Source organism: Podarcis vaucheri (genome assembly GCF_965113315.1).
Source record: "Podarcis vaucheri genome assembly, chromosome: 1".
Taxonomy (NCBI): domain Eukaryota; kingdom Metazoa; phylum Chordata; class Lepidosauria; order Squamata; family Lacertidae; genus Podarcis; species Podarcis vaucheri.
Window position 1 is genome coordinate 10,840,962 of NC_138759.1, and position 16,787 is coordinate 10,857,748.

The following is a 16,787-nucleotide window of genomic DNA, read 5'->3' on the forward strand; positions in this document are numbered from 1 at the left end:
CATTTCTGTCGCAAAATTCTGCATAAAACCAGACTGAAAGGGATCTAGACAATGAGCTCCCATCCAGGTAAATTTGAAGCCGGGTAAACACAATACACAACTACCTAGCCTAAGACTCCAATACTCAAGACTAGACAATTGCCCAGTCTGTTTGAGTAAAATGATAGCTTCATCAAAGGGCACATCACTGCCTTCTTGAGAACAGAAGGCATGGAACCTTCTCTCAAGGTTGCCCAGACAGATAATCTCAGCCTTCCTGTCTTTGTCAGCCAGGAAAGGGAAAGGATCAAGCATATCTCTCAAAGAATTTCGTCCATTTCCTCTAGTCAAACAAATAAAAGTAGGCACAGAAACCTGATAAAGACTGTGTTAAAGACACATTCAGCACACTCCACACACAACTGCAGTTCAAGTCTGAACAGATGTAAAAAAAATTATTCACAAAGTGCTTTGCAATCTCAACATAGACTCTGATGGCTCCTCCAACTTCCACTGCACACCAAGTTGTAAAAGGCCCCTCGCCATTTGAAAAATCAATACAATTAGTAAGACAGTGCTAGGTGCAATCCAAATAACTATTTAAAATCCATAACTTTAAAGCATTTTAATGTCACATATGTAAAATTGTATTTCCCTTAACATCAAAACACTGCACAACAACTTTTGAACATTGTATAGAAGTGTTCTGAACCACAGCTAAGAAGTCCAACATTTGAAAGACCTGTATTTTAACAAAATGAGGAATACAAAACCTCCTATGAGTCTTCTGTGATCCCAACCCACCCACTGCATTTTGAGCAGACATAGTAAATTTGGCTGCATCTCATATTGTGAATTACCAGAAGTAAAGTTGTCTTCCCCATTTTGCATTTGAAAGGCTTTACAGCAATACGCAATATCCGTCATGCAAACGCCAATGTTCTATTGAGCACACATACTAGCTAGCACTATCTTGATTTATAAAGTGTTTGTGATAAAACTTACCATTCTAACTACTTCAGGGTAAGTCTGCTCTGTCAAACAGCCTCTGCTTATTGTAATGTAATCCACAAGTTCATTAAGAGTTGAGCGCTTGTATTCTTTCATTTTAAGATCAGAAAGTGTGTCCATGAAGTCAAAAATGACACAGCACTGCTGAAGTTTCTTTAGGAACAACTCAGGTTGCTCTGAAGTTGGAACGTCTGGAAAGGAAAAAAGGAAAGCCTGTGTTAGTCTTAACATAAAACAAATCACGCTTCAAAAGGACAACAAAAGCAGCAATAGCCATTGAATATCTGTAAAAAAAGAAAACCATATGAACAATTAAAGTTCTTTAATTTCCATCTAGCGCCAGTAGAATATCGCAAACAGCTCAAATAATAAAATAGCACTTTTTATTTGTTCACAGGCATGTTAAGACTGGGACCAAGAAACTGGCTCAAATTTTATTACAACAGTTGTCACTTGTATTTTCAACTAATAACATTATAATCTTTCCGAAAACTGCACAGAAATCTGGGAATGGGGAGTTGGGCAAGTTTAGCTTTCATTTAAAAAAATATTGCATATATTTGAGTTTATTCTGGATGAGAAAAGGCTAAAAAAACCTAACATTTTACTTTCCTAGTAGCATATCAGATGCACAAGTAAATCTTTTAGAAGCATAATACTTCAAAACTCAATGCTCTCCTCACCATACATGTGTAAGTGTTTAATAGGTTGTTGTTGTTGTTGTTGTTGTTGTTGTTGTTGTTGTTGTTGTTGTTGTTGTTACTATTACTACTACTACTATATTTGTACCCTGCCCATCTGGCTGGGTTTCCCCAGCCACTCTGGGTGGCTCCCAACAGAATATTAAAACTTCCCTAAACAGGGCTGCCTTCAAGTGTCTTCTAAAAGTTGTACAGCTCTTTATCTACTTGATATCTGATGGGAGGGTGTTCCACAGGGAGGGCGCCACTGCTGAGAAGGGCCTCTGCCTGGTTCCCTGTAACTTCACTTGAGGGAACCACCAGAAGACACTCGGAAGAGGACCTCAGTGTAATATGTATAATTTATAATGCTTTAAACCATATACAGGTGTGTCCCCCCCCCCCCCGCACATGATCAATTTGTGAATGTCTGCATATATGTGCGGCACTGGGAAATAAATAGATTTAAACCAGGAAATGGCAGGAGAGGGCTGGAGAGTCCTTGTGGCTTACGAGGAGACCCCTCCCAGAACTCAAAGAGGACTTCATTGAGGATGAAGCCCCAAAGAGATTGGGGGTGCAGCAGGGCTCTATTTAGGCTGCTCAGCCTCCCCACCTAGCAGCTGACACACAAAGCAGCGCAGCAGCCACTTTCCTGCACATCCCCCAGCCTCCAGCTGCCCCAGAGAGGGGGGGGGAGAGAGCTGGAGAGCAGGAAAAGACAGATGTTTAGAGGCTTTTTAGAGGGTGCTCTCGACTTAGGCGATTTTTCTTATGCGGACAGGAGCCCGTAACATAACCTGTGCATAAGCGGGGGGTGGACCTGTATACACAAACCTTTTGGATTTATTGCTACATACTGAATCAATGTTTGACTCAAAATATTGTATGAAGGTAACCATGAATGTGGCAAGTCATTATAAATCTCCTCAGAACAGTTGACGGTTTCCATTTTATTCACAGTGGCAAGTGAGTTACGCTGTTACACATTTTCAAAGGAAGTGCATAAAATGTAGATTAATCTCAAGTACCCAGGGGGCTAATAATAATGGGCAAGTCACAAGAACAAACACCGAGCTTTATTTGAACAGCAGACACCAAGCAAAGGAAAAGGATTTTTCCTCTACCCTGCAGTTTGATTAGGAGCAGCAGATTTATTCACAACGTTTAAACAGCATCGCAAAACAAGGGGGGAAAACCCCAAAATTGTATTTTAAAGCAATGCTTCAACGGGTACACATTTTGCAGTCTTAAACAAGCCTGTTTATCTTCAGACTCTCACCCAATACATATAAAATAAGATGACAATTTTCGCTTTCTAGTAGGAAGATTCCAAATTTTAGTTGGAAACAAAATAAAAATATATAGGAGTTTTGTGGCGTAGTATATTTTTCCCATTCAACACCATGTATCTAATAATAGCCAAACCCAAACTTGAATGTCTGCTCCAAGTCTTGGCTTTGCATGCTCCTTCCTCCCCTTGCATGCTCCAATTTCTTCCCTGACTGGACACAAGCAGCACACCCACTCCAGACTGACCCTCACTGATTGCTGGCTTACATTTATGTCAGACTCCACAATTCACATGCTGTGAGATAAGACAGCTATCACTGTCTCTGCTTCTCTACAGACACTGTCACTAAATATGTTTACATTGTGAGTGCAAGAGTTGTGCTTTCCTGCATTAGGAGTTATTCCACTGCCTAATTCGATGTCTTGCTGCTTTAAGTGCTTTGTGACTGAGTCACAAACAGAAGAGAAAGAACATATAAAAACAACTGTAGAGCACTACTTTTAAGTAAATTTTTAACTAAAAAAAATCATGTATTGAGCAATCTTTCAACTTGTCCAGAACTTTTCTGCAGGCCAGATGGTAAGCAAAAGAAACCGAGAAAGGGTGGATGAGGAGAGAAAAGTTAGGCAGGATGAATAGCCCACATCTGAAATTTAACAGATTTGTACAGTGGAACCTTGGAAGCCGAACGCCTGTAAACTCAAACGTTTCGACTCCTAAATGATTGAAAACTGGAAGTGATTGTTTTGGTTTCTGAATGATTTCCGGAAGCCGGACGTTCAACACAGCTTCCGGAGTGTCCTGCAGCCAATTGGAAGTCTCGCCTTGGAAGTCAAATGTTTTGGAAGTCGAACTGACTTCCAGAACAGATCCCGTTTGACTTCCAAGGTACGTCTGTATTAAACCAATGGTGACTCTGGCCCATGGGCAAAATGTGCCCCGTCAGGTCCATTTCAGGAAGTCATGCCCCCACACAACATCAGGTGTGGGGTGGATAAGAATGGGAGTTTAAAAGAATGATCAGCAGCTTAAAGTTTCTGGTTGCTCCTTGGATCCAGTGAGTGCGCTCCCACCTGACTCCAATCCGCTGATGGGTGGATTGGAATGTGACTTCAATATCCCAACTCCCCATGTTTCTTCTTCAAACCATGGAAGTTTGAAGAAGTGGAGGACCTTTGAAGCTACACTCCCATCTGCCCATGAACTAATAAGCAGATTGGAGTATGCATACAACAACACCCCCCACACCCCCACAAACTTCTTCAAACCTCAGCAGTTTGCTCCAGGGATGTGTACAAAGGACTTTAAATTAGCCACCCCACTTTTCATTCAAACCAAGAAGAATTCTTGCAGAGGGTTCTTTAGAAGCCCCACGGTTCACTTCAATTGGGACTTTAAATAGAAGCACAATCTGATGTCATTATCAGCTCAGGTGGGTTGACAGGTGGGCACCCTTGTCAGAGGCAGGAGAGATAAAGACTTGGCCCTCTGCCCAGAAAAGGTTCCCCACCCCTGGATTAAACCAAGCTGGGTGAAAAACAAATTTCAAGGCTACTGGCACAAACAACAATAGCTGCTTCCACATTTTCAAATATTATAGTGAGTGGAAGAGCAGAAGATAAATGTGGCACATCAAAGCTGGTCCATGGGTACTCTGCCCTGCCTAGCAACTGTCGCCTACAAAACTACAGAAAGTCATTTATCAACGGATGCCTTAATTATTATAATCATTGATAGTTATATCCTGCTCTTCTGCTCACTGAGCACTTTGACTGACTAACAAAAAAAAGCAAAACAATAAAAAGAGCAGCATGTTTCAGCACTAGTGAGCCAAATAAAGCCATCCGCTAGACTTTGGCCTGGGACTGATGGTGTTTGCTCTCTGGCACATCTAAGGCCTTTTCAGTTGGATACATCAGGATTTCTAGGAACCCTTAAGAATCCGAGAAGTGTCCTGCCTCTTTGGATGGGTTCTATATCCTTATTTACTAACAGGTTCTTAAGCTTAAGGCTGCCAAAAATACGATATCCAGAAAAAGTGTCATAGAATCATAGGACTGCAGAGTTGGAGGAGACCCAAGGGTCATGTAGTCCAACCCCTGCAATGCGGAACTGTCTTTTCTCTTCTGAATGCATGAGCTCAGTAAGATATTGTTTATTTAAAACATAAATATACTACTTTTCTTTCTTTTAGGACTTTAGGGTGTTGTACAACCACTGGTAAAGGTAGGTAAAGGACCCCTGGATGGTTAAGTCCAGTCAAATTTGACTATGGGGTGCAATGCTCATCTCTGCTTTCAGACCAAGGGAGCCAGCGTTTGTCCGCAGAGGGCTTTTCCGGGTCATGTGGCCAGCATGACTAAACTGCTTCTGGCACAACAGGACACCGTAATGGAAGCCAGAGCACTTTATCTACTTGCGCTGGTATGCTTTCAAACTGCTAGGTTGGGCAGGAGCTGGGACAGAGCAACGGGAGCTTACCCCATCGCGCGGATTCAAACTGCCAGCCTTACAACCGGCACGCTCAAGAGGTTCGGTGGTTTAGACCACAGCACCACCCGCGTCTGTTGTACAACCATTATGTCACAGTACAAGTAATGACAAAGGATAAAATCCTTAAAACAGAAAATTTAAATTTACAACAATTTAAGAAGCCTGGGTGATTAAGAACTTTTTTGTCTGGTACCAAAAAACATTATAAAGGTAGACATCAGCCAGGCCTATTTTACAAGTCTCTGTTATTGTTTAGAAGCATACCTCAGATAAATAAGGTACCTGGAACAGAACTCAAACAGAACTCAGTGCACAGAAATATTGCTATCCGGCTTTTTGACATGTGTTCTCGTCCAAAACATACCTAAAGCAGTTTAGGCTCCTTCATAATCCTGAAGTGCTTTCTCTGTGAGCTGAAATAGCAGAGCTTAAGTCAGCTGGCATTCAGCTGGATCTCAATTTCTGCAAGACACTTCGTAAGTCCTTCAACCTCTGCCTCTGGGTCAAAAGAGGCAATGCAGACTGAGGCTACTGAAGCTCATGTTAGCACACCAATCTCCACGCTATCTGCAGGCACTTTGTGAAACTGTAGCAGGTCTCAGTTCTGGAGGAGCTGAGATCACCCATAGGGGAAGCACAAACACAAAGAATGAGTAGATATCCCTCGTGTAACATGGCAGTTCTATAGCTCTCAAGAATCAACAGATGCAAAGATAGATAAAGCTGATAATGGCTTGGATACCAAGATCAATTAAAGTAGTTTGTGGAAGGAAAGTTTCCCAGACTCTCTTTCCCAGCAGGCTCACTCCCAGCATACGGGATCAAGCCATTCTTATCCTCTGTACCCCAAATGCTGCATGGACCATCACGCAACTCACCTTCTAACCCGGTCGCCTTCTAAATCTGGCCCATGGACGGTCCACGAATCAGCGTGTTTTTACATGAGTAGAATGTGCCCTTTTATTTAAAATGCATCTCTGGGTTATTTGTGGGGCATAGGAATTTGTTCATCCCCCCCCCCCACCGAATGCAATCCGGCCCCCCACATGGTCTGAGGGACGGTGGACCGGCCCACGGCTGAAAAAGGTTGCTGACCCCTGCTGTAGAACCTATTGCCACTGATGCAATTCAGCCCATTTACTTGTAACAAGAGGGCCACTATTATTGCCCCCAAAATAAATACAATATACTATTTCATATATATTGCCCTGTTGCCACCCTTTTCTGTCCCTCATATAGTCTGATTCTCATTCTCACTCCACTCAATATTCCATTCAAGACTCCCTTCCTCCATTTAAACTTCATTTGCAACAGACTCGTGCTGAGCATGCGCAGGTCCACACCATTATGAAATTCTATTGAATAATACTGGTCACAAAAATGCCTCCAAAAAAACAACAAAAACCCAAACTACAGATATGTTACACTAGGTGTTCCCCTTGACCTAACAGTTTCCTAAAAACCACAGCAAAAACTGAGAAATGTTTCCAGAAAAACCGCCCCAGAAAAGCCTATGCAAGAAAAACACCCTGCACCTGTCAACATGCCAGTCTTGCTCATCAGAAACTTAACTGAGCCACAGAATGCTCAAACTTACAACATTTAATTAGCACAGTTACAGAGATTTGGAGGCACCAAAGGAACTCATGATGGAATGCAACTTCAAGAGTTGAATATACTCTTGTATATTCTATCAAAGGGAGAATGATTATTTAGACATCTTTTTCCCTTCCTCCTTTGTTGTTATGCTGCTTCACAGGTTGTGCCATTAATTATAGTATATTTTTATTGCTGACTATTATTTTTAATTTTGGCTGCAAGCTCATTTGAGCAGTTCAAAAAGCGTAACATAAATATTTAGAATAAATACTATTTGCTGCAGTCTGCTTAATATTTTAGGTCTTTATTCCCCCCCCCCCCCGATCACTTACATTCCTATATTCACTTTTCCTTTCACAGGATCTTTTTTGTCTTGCATTAGAGGATATCTCTCAAATCTTCACAGGAGAATGGATCAAAGGAAAGATTTCCATTTTTTTCAAGACTGTGGTTAGGGTAGAGCCAAAGGTTTTCAGACAACAGCATGAAGAAGCTCCAAACCCAGGTATTTATAGACTGTCATGAGACAAGATTAAAAAGCTGCCATACATTCTGCAGTTAGGGCATTATAAATCTAGTGCAAGAGATACCAGAAACGTTTGACCTTTCATGTCACTACAGCATTTCCCCCTTCCTTTCCCATTCTTGGGGGTTTTTTTTACCCCCATCTCAAACACAATTCTAATTCCTTTTCAACTGCAGTCAAAATATGCATTTTTATTTTTATTTCTTGTAGCAGAAGCACAACACGGCTTTGGGATTGCTAATTCCACTTTAAATTTATTTCCCTCCCCACAACTATTTTCCTGGGTCACCAAGTAGAAAGTAATGCAAAACATTCACTTCAAATATATGACTGTTTGCAGTAGGGATCTGTCTCATTAAGGCCCCCAGGTTAGCTTTATTTTATGTTCTGTTTTGATGTTATCGGTCACCAAGGGAACCAGATTAGCACATTCTGCTTTCTCAGTTTAGGGATATATATTTTTTAAATCCAAGGTTTTGATGCTGGCCTTGAAACCTGACACTCTACCAACACACTCCCGCTTCAATTCCAAGAACTACTTGTATCCTCTTCTGGTATCTTATTTCCTGCCTTCTTTCAGGTGAAATAACACTGCAAATCCACTGTTGCTTTAAAATCTGACTCACCCTACTGTATACAATGTGCTTCTTCTCTCACGCAGCACTTTAATGGCATTTACTATTTTGAAATAGAGAGTAGTCTCACCACATCAGTGGCACAAGAACATGCCTTGTGTATCGATGGCAGTTCAAAATCTGAACCTCTTCAGCAGTTTCCCCATCAAGAACAATTTTAAATATCTGGAAAGTAGTCTTAAAATGCAAGGCACAGGAATGCAGAAGTAACTTGCTAGATCACAAAGAACTCAACTTGACTCTTGCTCATCACTTGTCTGTCCAAAATAACTGGGGGCATGCAGCAATTTTTATCACCCTTAACATAATTAAAATGTGATTCTACTCCTTATCTTGACCTGCAATGACAAATCAGGCAGTCTCATCAATTAAAGCAAAATTGTTTTTTTAAAAAACCAGTCACTTAGACTACTGACTGGTTATTCTGTTATTCCATGAAAGAAGAAAAATTAGCAGAAAAGTCACTCTCTGGAAAAACTTTGGTTTTGCAGCCCTTGCTGTGGCCAGAAAAATATGATAAAAGTGTGTGGACAACACCTGGTTAAATCTCAGAACTCGGGGGGGGGGGCAGGAAGGGTGTGAGTTGGCCAGGATTTACAGAATATTTCCCTTCCTGTTCCCTAAAGAGGGAGAGAAGAAAAACTGCACAATTGTCTTTTTAAGTTATTAATTTTTTTATGTTACCATCCAACAATTCCCCCTAGTTCCCCTTAGGTAAAGGTAAAGGTACCCCTGCCCAAACGGGCCAGTCTTGACAGACTCTGGGGTTTGTGCGCCCATCTCACATCTATAGGCCGGGGGGCCAGCGCTGTCCGGAGACACTTCCGGGTCACGTGGCCAGCGTGACAAAGCTGCATCTGGCGAGCCAGCGCAGCACACGGAACGCCGTTTACCTTCCCGCTGGTAAGCGGTACCTATTTATCTACTTGCACCCGGGGGTGCTTTCGAACTGCTAGGTTGGCTAGTTCCCCTTACTTGTCCTGAAATTAATCCCCCCCATTAAAAATAACCTACTTTAATAAGATCACAGAAGAAGACATCATTCACAACTGAACAATGACTATTTTGCACAGGAATACTGTACAGGAAGCTGCCTTATACCAAGTCACCTTATTTGCCTACCTAGCTAAGTATTGTCTACTCCGAGTGGTATCAGTTCCATGGGGGGTTCAGGCAAGAGACTTTCCCACCCCCACTTGGAGACATCAGAGATTTAGATTTGAACCTTCTGCACGCAAGGCATGCTTTATTTTTCTTTACTTCCACGGACTGGAGTCAGCGGCCAAAAGGTGACTTTCCTACTGCACCTTACAGTCGAAAGAGCCCTTGAAAATGCTCCCCTGAGGATTGACAACTCCCCACGACACACACTTTTAAGTGAGATCTGTCCCTTCCCTGTCAGCCCCAGTCTATTCAACATGACCCCATAACCCTCAGGTAAGCATTGGGGTGAGAGGTCCTCTGGGGTTGGCAGTGAGAAAAGAGGATGAAAAAGTCACCTTCCATCCACCCCTGTGGATCTACTCCCATGTATATATGTATATAGAGAATTCAGCTTTTCTTTACAACTTTTCAGTCAATTTGATGTGGTTGGTTGTTTCTAGCAAAGAGCACACACAGCCCTCCAGTTCTGATATTCCAATCATTCGTATATACACCGGCACACAAGCACATGCACACGCATATAGGCTTGCAAGGGAGACTGCACTTTCCTACTAAAAACACAAAAGAACACTAAAGTGCACTGGTTTTTTTAAGTGTTTGTAAAGGGTCCAAGGTAAATTTACCTAGCAACTTAATTTATAGATATTTTAATAGGGTGATTGTCAGGGAACTGCCATCAGTGCCGGAGGGGGAGAGCAAAATCCAGAGGGATTCCAGAGAGCGTCCTGGGATTGGGAAAGGCAGCCCATCTTCTGGGGAAGAGAATCAGCGTAGCACCAGTGGAGAAGGGGGGCAGATGGGGGAAGTGGCGAGGCGGTCCCATGACTCCTTGCCGGGGACCAGTGGGGAGAGTAGGGGTCCTCCGCTGCCTACGCCCTCCTTGTGCAGAAGGCTTTCATGCAGAGAGAGTAGGAGGAGACTAGGCGTCAAAGAGCTTCTTTGCTGGAAGAAGTTTAAGAAACGCCCACTGACGGATTCTGCCAGCAATTGAGACAGCCACGGGTCAGTGGCTGTCCGGACAGAAAAGGTTCACTCAGGCAACCCAGACAGGTGTTTGCACCAGCTTACGCATGAGCAACCCCTAGAACCATTACAGTGATGTTCAGAGTTCTTCTGATGCAACAGCTAAAGTCCTAATCGGAATCAGGTTGCCCAACTGACATTCTCTTTTAGTGAATTGAGTCACGGGGGCAAATAAAGAAGCAGCATAAAAACAGGATAATAAGTCCATGCATAGCACAGATCACTGGAAAACTCCAATATCCTCCTCTGCTTTTAAGAAGCCCAGACTACAATGGTCTAAATCAGGGGTCAGCAAACTTTTTCAGCAGGGGGCCGGTCCACTGACCCTCAGACCTTGTGGAGGACTGGACTATATTTTTTTTGGGGGGGGGGGAATGAATTACTATGCCCCATAAATAACCCAGAGGTGCATTTTAAATAAAAGGGCACATTTTACTCATGTAAAAAAAAGCTGATTCCAGGACCATCCGTGGGCCAGATTTAGAAGGCGATTGGGCCAGATCCAGGCCCCAGGCCTTAGTTTGCCTACCCATGGTCTAAAATGTTTCCATAACCATAGGGATTAAAATCTTACCTTCGGAAAAATGAAACCAGAGCATCCTACATTCTGAATAGGGATGCATTTCATACCTGTATTGAGAGGGACTTTTACTCAACGTCAGCAGCTTTTGACACTACTGGTCACAGAATCTTCCTGGACCAGCTCTATAAAGATGGGAATTGCGCTCTGTGGGAGTTTGGCTTCAGAGAGCAGCATCAGGGGACTGCCCGGCAATTGTGCTAAGGTACCCACAGGTTATCATCTTGTCCCTCACACTGTTTAAGATGTATATGAGACCAGCGGGTGTGGTCATTAGATTTGGAGAAAAAAGCCATCAGTAAGCTGATGACGCTCAACTCTATGACATCTAAGCCAGGTGTGGCTCCACAAGCCCAAACCAGTGTCTGAACACAGTATAGGGCTGGACGGAGGCCAATAAACTGGAGCTGAGTGGTAGCAGGACAGAGGCCTTGTAGATGAGTGGCTCCACTGTCTAAGATACAGGCCAGTTACTGGATGGGGTTACACTACCTCTGACGGAACACGTTTAAGGTTTTGCTGTTCGTATACAAACAACTACCCAGGACCAGGTTACCTGAAGGGGGACACTCCTTGTGGTATCACACATGCCAGAGGTCTGTTCTTTGACTATCTGCATCATAAAGTCAGATAAGCATCAAATATATGTACTTTTTGTCGTCACACACACACACACACACACACACACGTATTTATATTTCTGCAGGCCTTCCCAAAAGTCTATACACTCACTGGCTATGCCCATGCCACAATCATATTCCTAAATATTTAAAGGTTTATTTAAAAAAATCTAATAACCAATACTGCTCTGTACTTCTTCAAATTCAATGAAGCTTGCACACACAGGACCTAAAAATAGATTCAGGTAAATATCAACCTTTGCATTACAGGAGCAACACTAACTCTGTTTTGATGCTAGATAGGCACATGTTTTTCAATAATCTCTGAGAAGATAGGCATGTAATTTTCAATATACATCTAACCTACGCTGCCTTTTTTAATGTATCATTCAAATAAACTGCAGACAGATACTATCTTACTAGGTAACATTTATGTGACTGAATGTACATCCAAAATTCAAGAATAGTACTTTTAACACAAGACAAGTTATGTGTTCAGTATTAAAAGCATTTGAAGTCTAGCCATACAATGACAGGCTGTTGTACAGTTTCTCCCTCTTCCAGAATAACAATAAAGATGATGATAATGGTGATTTTTTCTGGTTTAACATTTATTTTTATGAGGAATTTTAAATTAATTTTCAAAATAATAGCAATCTATTGCTGCACATGCTCTTGGGCTAAGCCCTTGAGAAAAGGTGTAACTTCTGGCTGAATTTTAGCTCCACTAGTAATTGTTGTTTAGTCGTTTAGTTGTGTCCAACTCTTCATGACCCCTGGACCAGAGCATGCCATGCACTCCACTGCCTCCCGCAGTTTGGTCAAACTCATGTTAGTAGTCCAACCATCTCGTCCTCTGTCGTCCCCTTCTCCTTTTGCCTTCCATCTTTCCCAACATCAGGGTCTTTTCCAGGGAGTCTTCTCTTCTCATGAGGTGGCCAAAGTATTAGAGGCTCAGCTTCAGGATCTGTCCTTCCAGTGAGCACTCAGGGCCGATTTCCTTCAGAATGGATAGGTTTGATCTTCTTGCAGTCCATGGGACTCCCAAGAGTCTCCTCCAGCGCCATAATTCAAAAGCATCAATTCTTTGGTGATCAGCCTTCTTTATGATCCAGCTCTCACTTACATACATCACTACAGTGGTACTTCAGGTTACATACGCTTCAGGTTACATACGCTTCAGGTTACAGACTCCGCTAACCCAGAAATAGTGCTTCAGGTTAAGAACTTTGCTTCAGGATGAGAACAGAAATCGTGCTCCGGCGGCGCGGCAGCAGCAAGAGTGGTGCTTCAGGTTAAGAGCAGTTTCAGGTTAAGTACGGACCTCCGGAACGAATTAAGTACTTAACCTGAGGTACCACTGTACTGGGAAAACCATAGCTTTAACTATATGGACCTTTGTCAGCAAGGTGATGTCTCTGCTTTTTAAGATGCTGTCTAGGTTTGTCATCGCTTTTCTCCCAAGAAGCAGGCGTCTTTTTATTTCCAATAACAATACTCCTTAAATGGCCAATGAGTGTTTATGTAATCTTTCTATTAATCTGGAAAGTCTGTATTACTATGGCATTTACAACTAGTGGCTAAAATAACAGCATTTCCCCTAATAGTTATGGAGAAGGAGGAGGAGTCTGGATTTGATATCCCGCTTTATCACTACCCGAAGGAGTCTCAAAGCGGCTAACATTCTCCTTTCCCTTCCTCCCCCACAACAAACACTCTGTGAGGTGAGTGGGGCTGAGAGACTTCAAAGAAGTGTGACTAGCCCAAGGTCACCCAGCAGCTGCATGTGGAGGAGCGGAGACGCGAACCCGGTTCTCCAAATTACGAGTCTACTGCTCTTAATTACTACACCACACTGGCTTTATACATGGGTGGGTGAGCTCTTCCAAATTCAGCTCAGATTTACCATGTTGCATCCCCTAAAAACCATATCCACCAAAACACACTCACCATCTTCCATTGTCATAACTTTAAAATGGCAGCAGTAACAGCTGATGCACATATTGAGAGGAGGGTGTTTGTAGCAGGTGCTTAGAAAATTCACATGACCCAAAATCCCCCAAGAACAGCTTACTTAGCATATCAAGGTGATAGGCAAAGGGGCAGGGTGGAAGAAAGGAAACTACCCTCCTCCTTCTCACCTCCACTGTAGATTCTACCACAAATGAAAAAGTAAAGGGATAGGGTTGGGAAATACCTAGTTTTCCACATTGCAATATATTACCAGCTAACACGGCGATATCTCAATATATCATGATGCCTGAAATAAGGATGGAACTATGTAGAGACTAACAGTAGGGCTGGACGATATCTGGTTGTCAACATTGTGATATATCACCAGCTAAACATCGTGATATACTGATATATCACAATGCCTGAAATAAGGATGAAGCTATATAGAGGCACTGGCTGGCTTCACAGTATTTCCCACATTGTGATATTTAACTCACACACACACATCATGATTTGTGATATGTAGCCAGGTCAAAAATTATGAAACTGGTATCATGATATAGACTTCAAACCAGTTTTGGACGATATATTGATGCATCGCCCAGCCCTAGAAACGAGGTGTTTCGTGGGCTTGAGAAAATGGCAGAAGGCAGGAATTCTTCTCCAGATCAGACTTTGATCACATATCCGAGAAGAATTCAGGAGCTTTAAAAGTTCACCTTCTGTTTGAGTCAGCTTTTACAACCTCCCAAGTTTGTTTCTAAGCCTGGATCAGATGAACTGGATCATCTAGCAGCTTGACTATATTTTCCTTGTGATTAGCAGCACACACAGGACGCCTTCATAAGAATGGAAAAAATCATCATAAGCAGGAAAGACAGGCTGAGTGAGCTGTACTTGGGAGGACAAAACAGCAATCTAAGAGAACTGAATAATCCAAGAAAGCTCTGCAGAAGTCAGCAAGCCAGACAAAATACTCGAAGACGCATCTTCCTGAAATGCACTTTAAATATTCTAATTGAAATTTCTTTTCAAGACAGAAGCTACAGAACTTAGAATTTCATAAAAAATAACACAAATTTTAAATACGTTTATAAAATTATTTAAATGCATATATTTTAAACTTTCAAAAGGACCAACCCGGAGCTCCTTTTAAAACTCATACAGACACATCATCTCCAATATCCACAGGAAGGAACTGCAAGATGATCAGCAAAACCTACAGGAGCTACCCAGAAGAAACAAACAGGTCAATCTTGCTCCTGCTGAGCAAGAGTCCTGCTGGATCAGGCCAACAGCCTATCTATTCCAGCATCCTGTTCTCACTGTGGCCAACCAGATACCTGCAGGGATCCCACATACAGAATATGAGCACAGTAGCACTCTCCAGATTACGATTCCCAGCAGTTGGTGTTCAGAAGCATAAACCCTCGTATATTTGGAGGTAAATCTAGTCACAAGGGCTGTTTCTTACTGCTGCCTGCCTTGCTCCACACTTACCCACCTTAGCCAAAGCCTTTAGAGACTTTATCACCACACACAACTCTTCTTATGGCCCATGAGATATAAAGTTATGTTTTCAATACATCAGTATTCTGAGGAAGCCTAGAAGAAATATCAGGCCCCAAATTCCTAGGTTTGAATCACACACCACCTGATTAAGGTACTGGAATGATTAAGGCACCAAATATTTATGACTTTGTGCTATGGCTAACTTTTCCAGTCTGGTGACACAAGTGGTTTAGTAGTAGCCATCCAGTGTAAGAAGACACAGGGAGGCTGAAACCTGCAATCAGGGAAGTGGCCAAATGCCTTAACCACAATCATGGCAGCTCTTGATTATTAGGAAGCATGTTAAAAGAAATTAATTTAATTATGACTGAGCACACAGTATCTGAAGGGAAAGTGCACCTATTCTGTATAAATCAGAAAGGACCTCATAAAGAGCTCTCTAAGGCTAAGGAGCTAAAATACATCAATTTATTGAGCTATATAAATTTGTGCCACAAAGGCAGGACAGAAAGCAAGCCAGAGATGATCCTCCTTGACTACTATCCCCATATGTTCTTTTCAAGAAGGAACAAACAAATGTGTGCATTTGGAGTTTTGAAATAAGACAAGATAATCTCTGGTAGCTTTGTCGAGTGACTTTTAAAAAGTGTTCTCTCTTTGAAGGCACTATTTGAAAGAGGATTTCTTTTCATTAATTAGATTGATGACTTCCTCCTCTCTTGGATGTGCAAATACACACCCTTGAATTAGCAATGACTGGAATGCAGATTTTCCATCTGGCCCATAACTTCCTTTCTCCACAGCACAGTAGCTCACCAATGGCCTCTTCACTGATTCAAGCAAAAACTTGGAGAAATAGCATTAAATACAGAATATATACAAGAATCCTTACAGAACTCTCAAAACTACAACCCATTGTACCTAGACACCCCCACAGTAGGGCTGAGTACAGAAGCTACAGCTTTAAAAATACCAACTGCCATGCTTTCCAGGCACAGGTCCATGATTTCAAGCTCCAGGTGCGAGCACTCTTTTTTTCACCCCAGAGCTTTGCCCGTGAAATCCCACTCTTTAAAGCTGAAGTGCAATAAACGGCAGCTCAGGTTTTCCACGGATTGATGTATGCTCAGATTCAGCAGTACAGAGGTTTTTGCAGGCAAAGCTCCCGAACGAAACAAAGAGAGTTTTAAAGTGCGGACCTGTGCCCCTGATTGGGCCTGATGAGCACTCATTTTGACTGCAGTTGTCTCCAATTGTGTTTAAGCCAGGGTGGTCCACATGCGGCCCTCAAGGGCTTTTTTTTTTGGCAGCCATCAGCAATATTTGGGCCCTGACAAAATCCTAGAGTCCAGTCTCCTTCCCAAAGCCTAGCTAGCGCTTTATGTGACATACCTTTTCCTGGAGGAAGGAGGGCTCTAGGACCCTGCCAGAGCCTCACATCTCCTTTCCAAAGCCTCCTGCCTCACCTACCCAGCTTTGGGAAGGCAGCAGAATGGCCGGGGGGGGGCGTCACATTTTGGCCTCGCTCCCCCCACCCCCACATGACAAGGCACTGTGAGGCTCATGGGTTCCATGTCAAACTACTTTTGCTGCCCACTTGGTATAAAAAGTTGGACCGCACTGGTTTAAACAATACTTGTTTCATTACCCTAAGCTCTGAAGCATAAGGAAGGGCCACTTGGACTCCAATAAGTGATCATGTCAACATGCTGGCTTAT

The 16,787-nt window shown here is 42.6% G+C and overlaps 1 protein-coding gene across 5 annotated transcripts in view; it reads right to left on the reverse strand.

Moving 5' to 3' along the window:
• Window positions 1-16,787, reverse strand: part of PPP2R5E (protein phosphatase 2 regulatory subunit B'epsilon) — a 93,002-nt gene that overhangs the window by 37,072 nt on the left and 39,143 nt on the right. For all 5 annotated transcript variants that reach the window (XM_082218082.1, XM_082218081.1, XM_082218084.1 and 2 more), the window contains one exon: window positions 985-1,181. In XM_082218082.1, coding sequence (XP_082074208.1) covers window positions 985-1,181 — 197 coding nt within the window. The remainder of the gene's footprint in view (window positions 1-984; window positions 1,182-16,787) is intronic.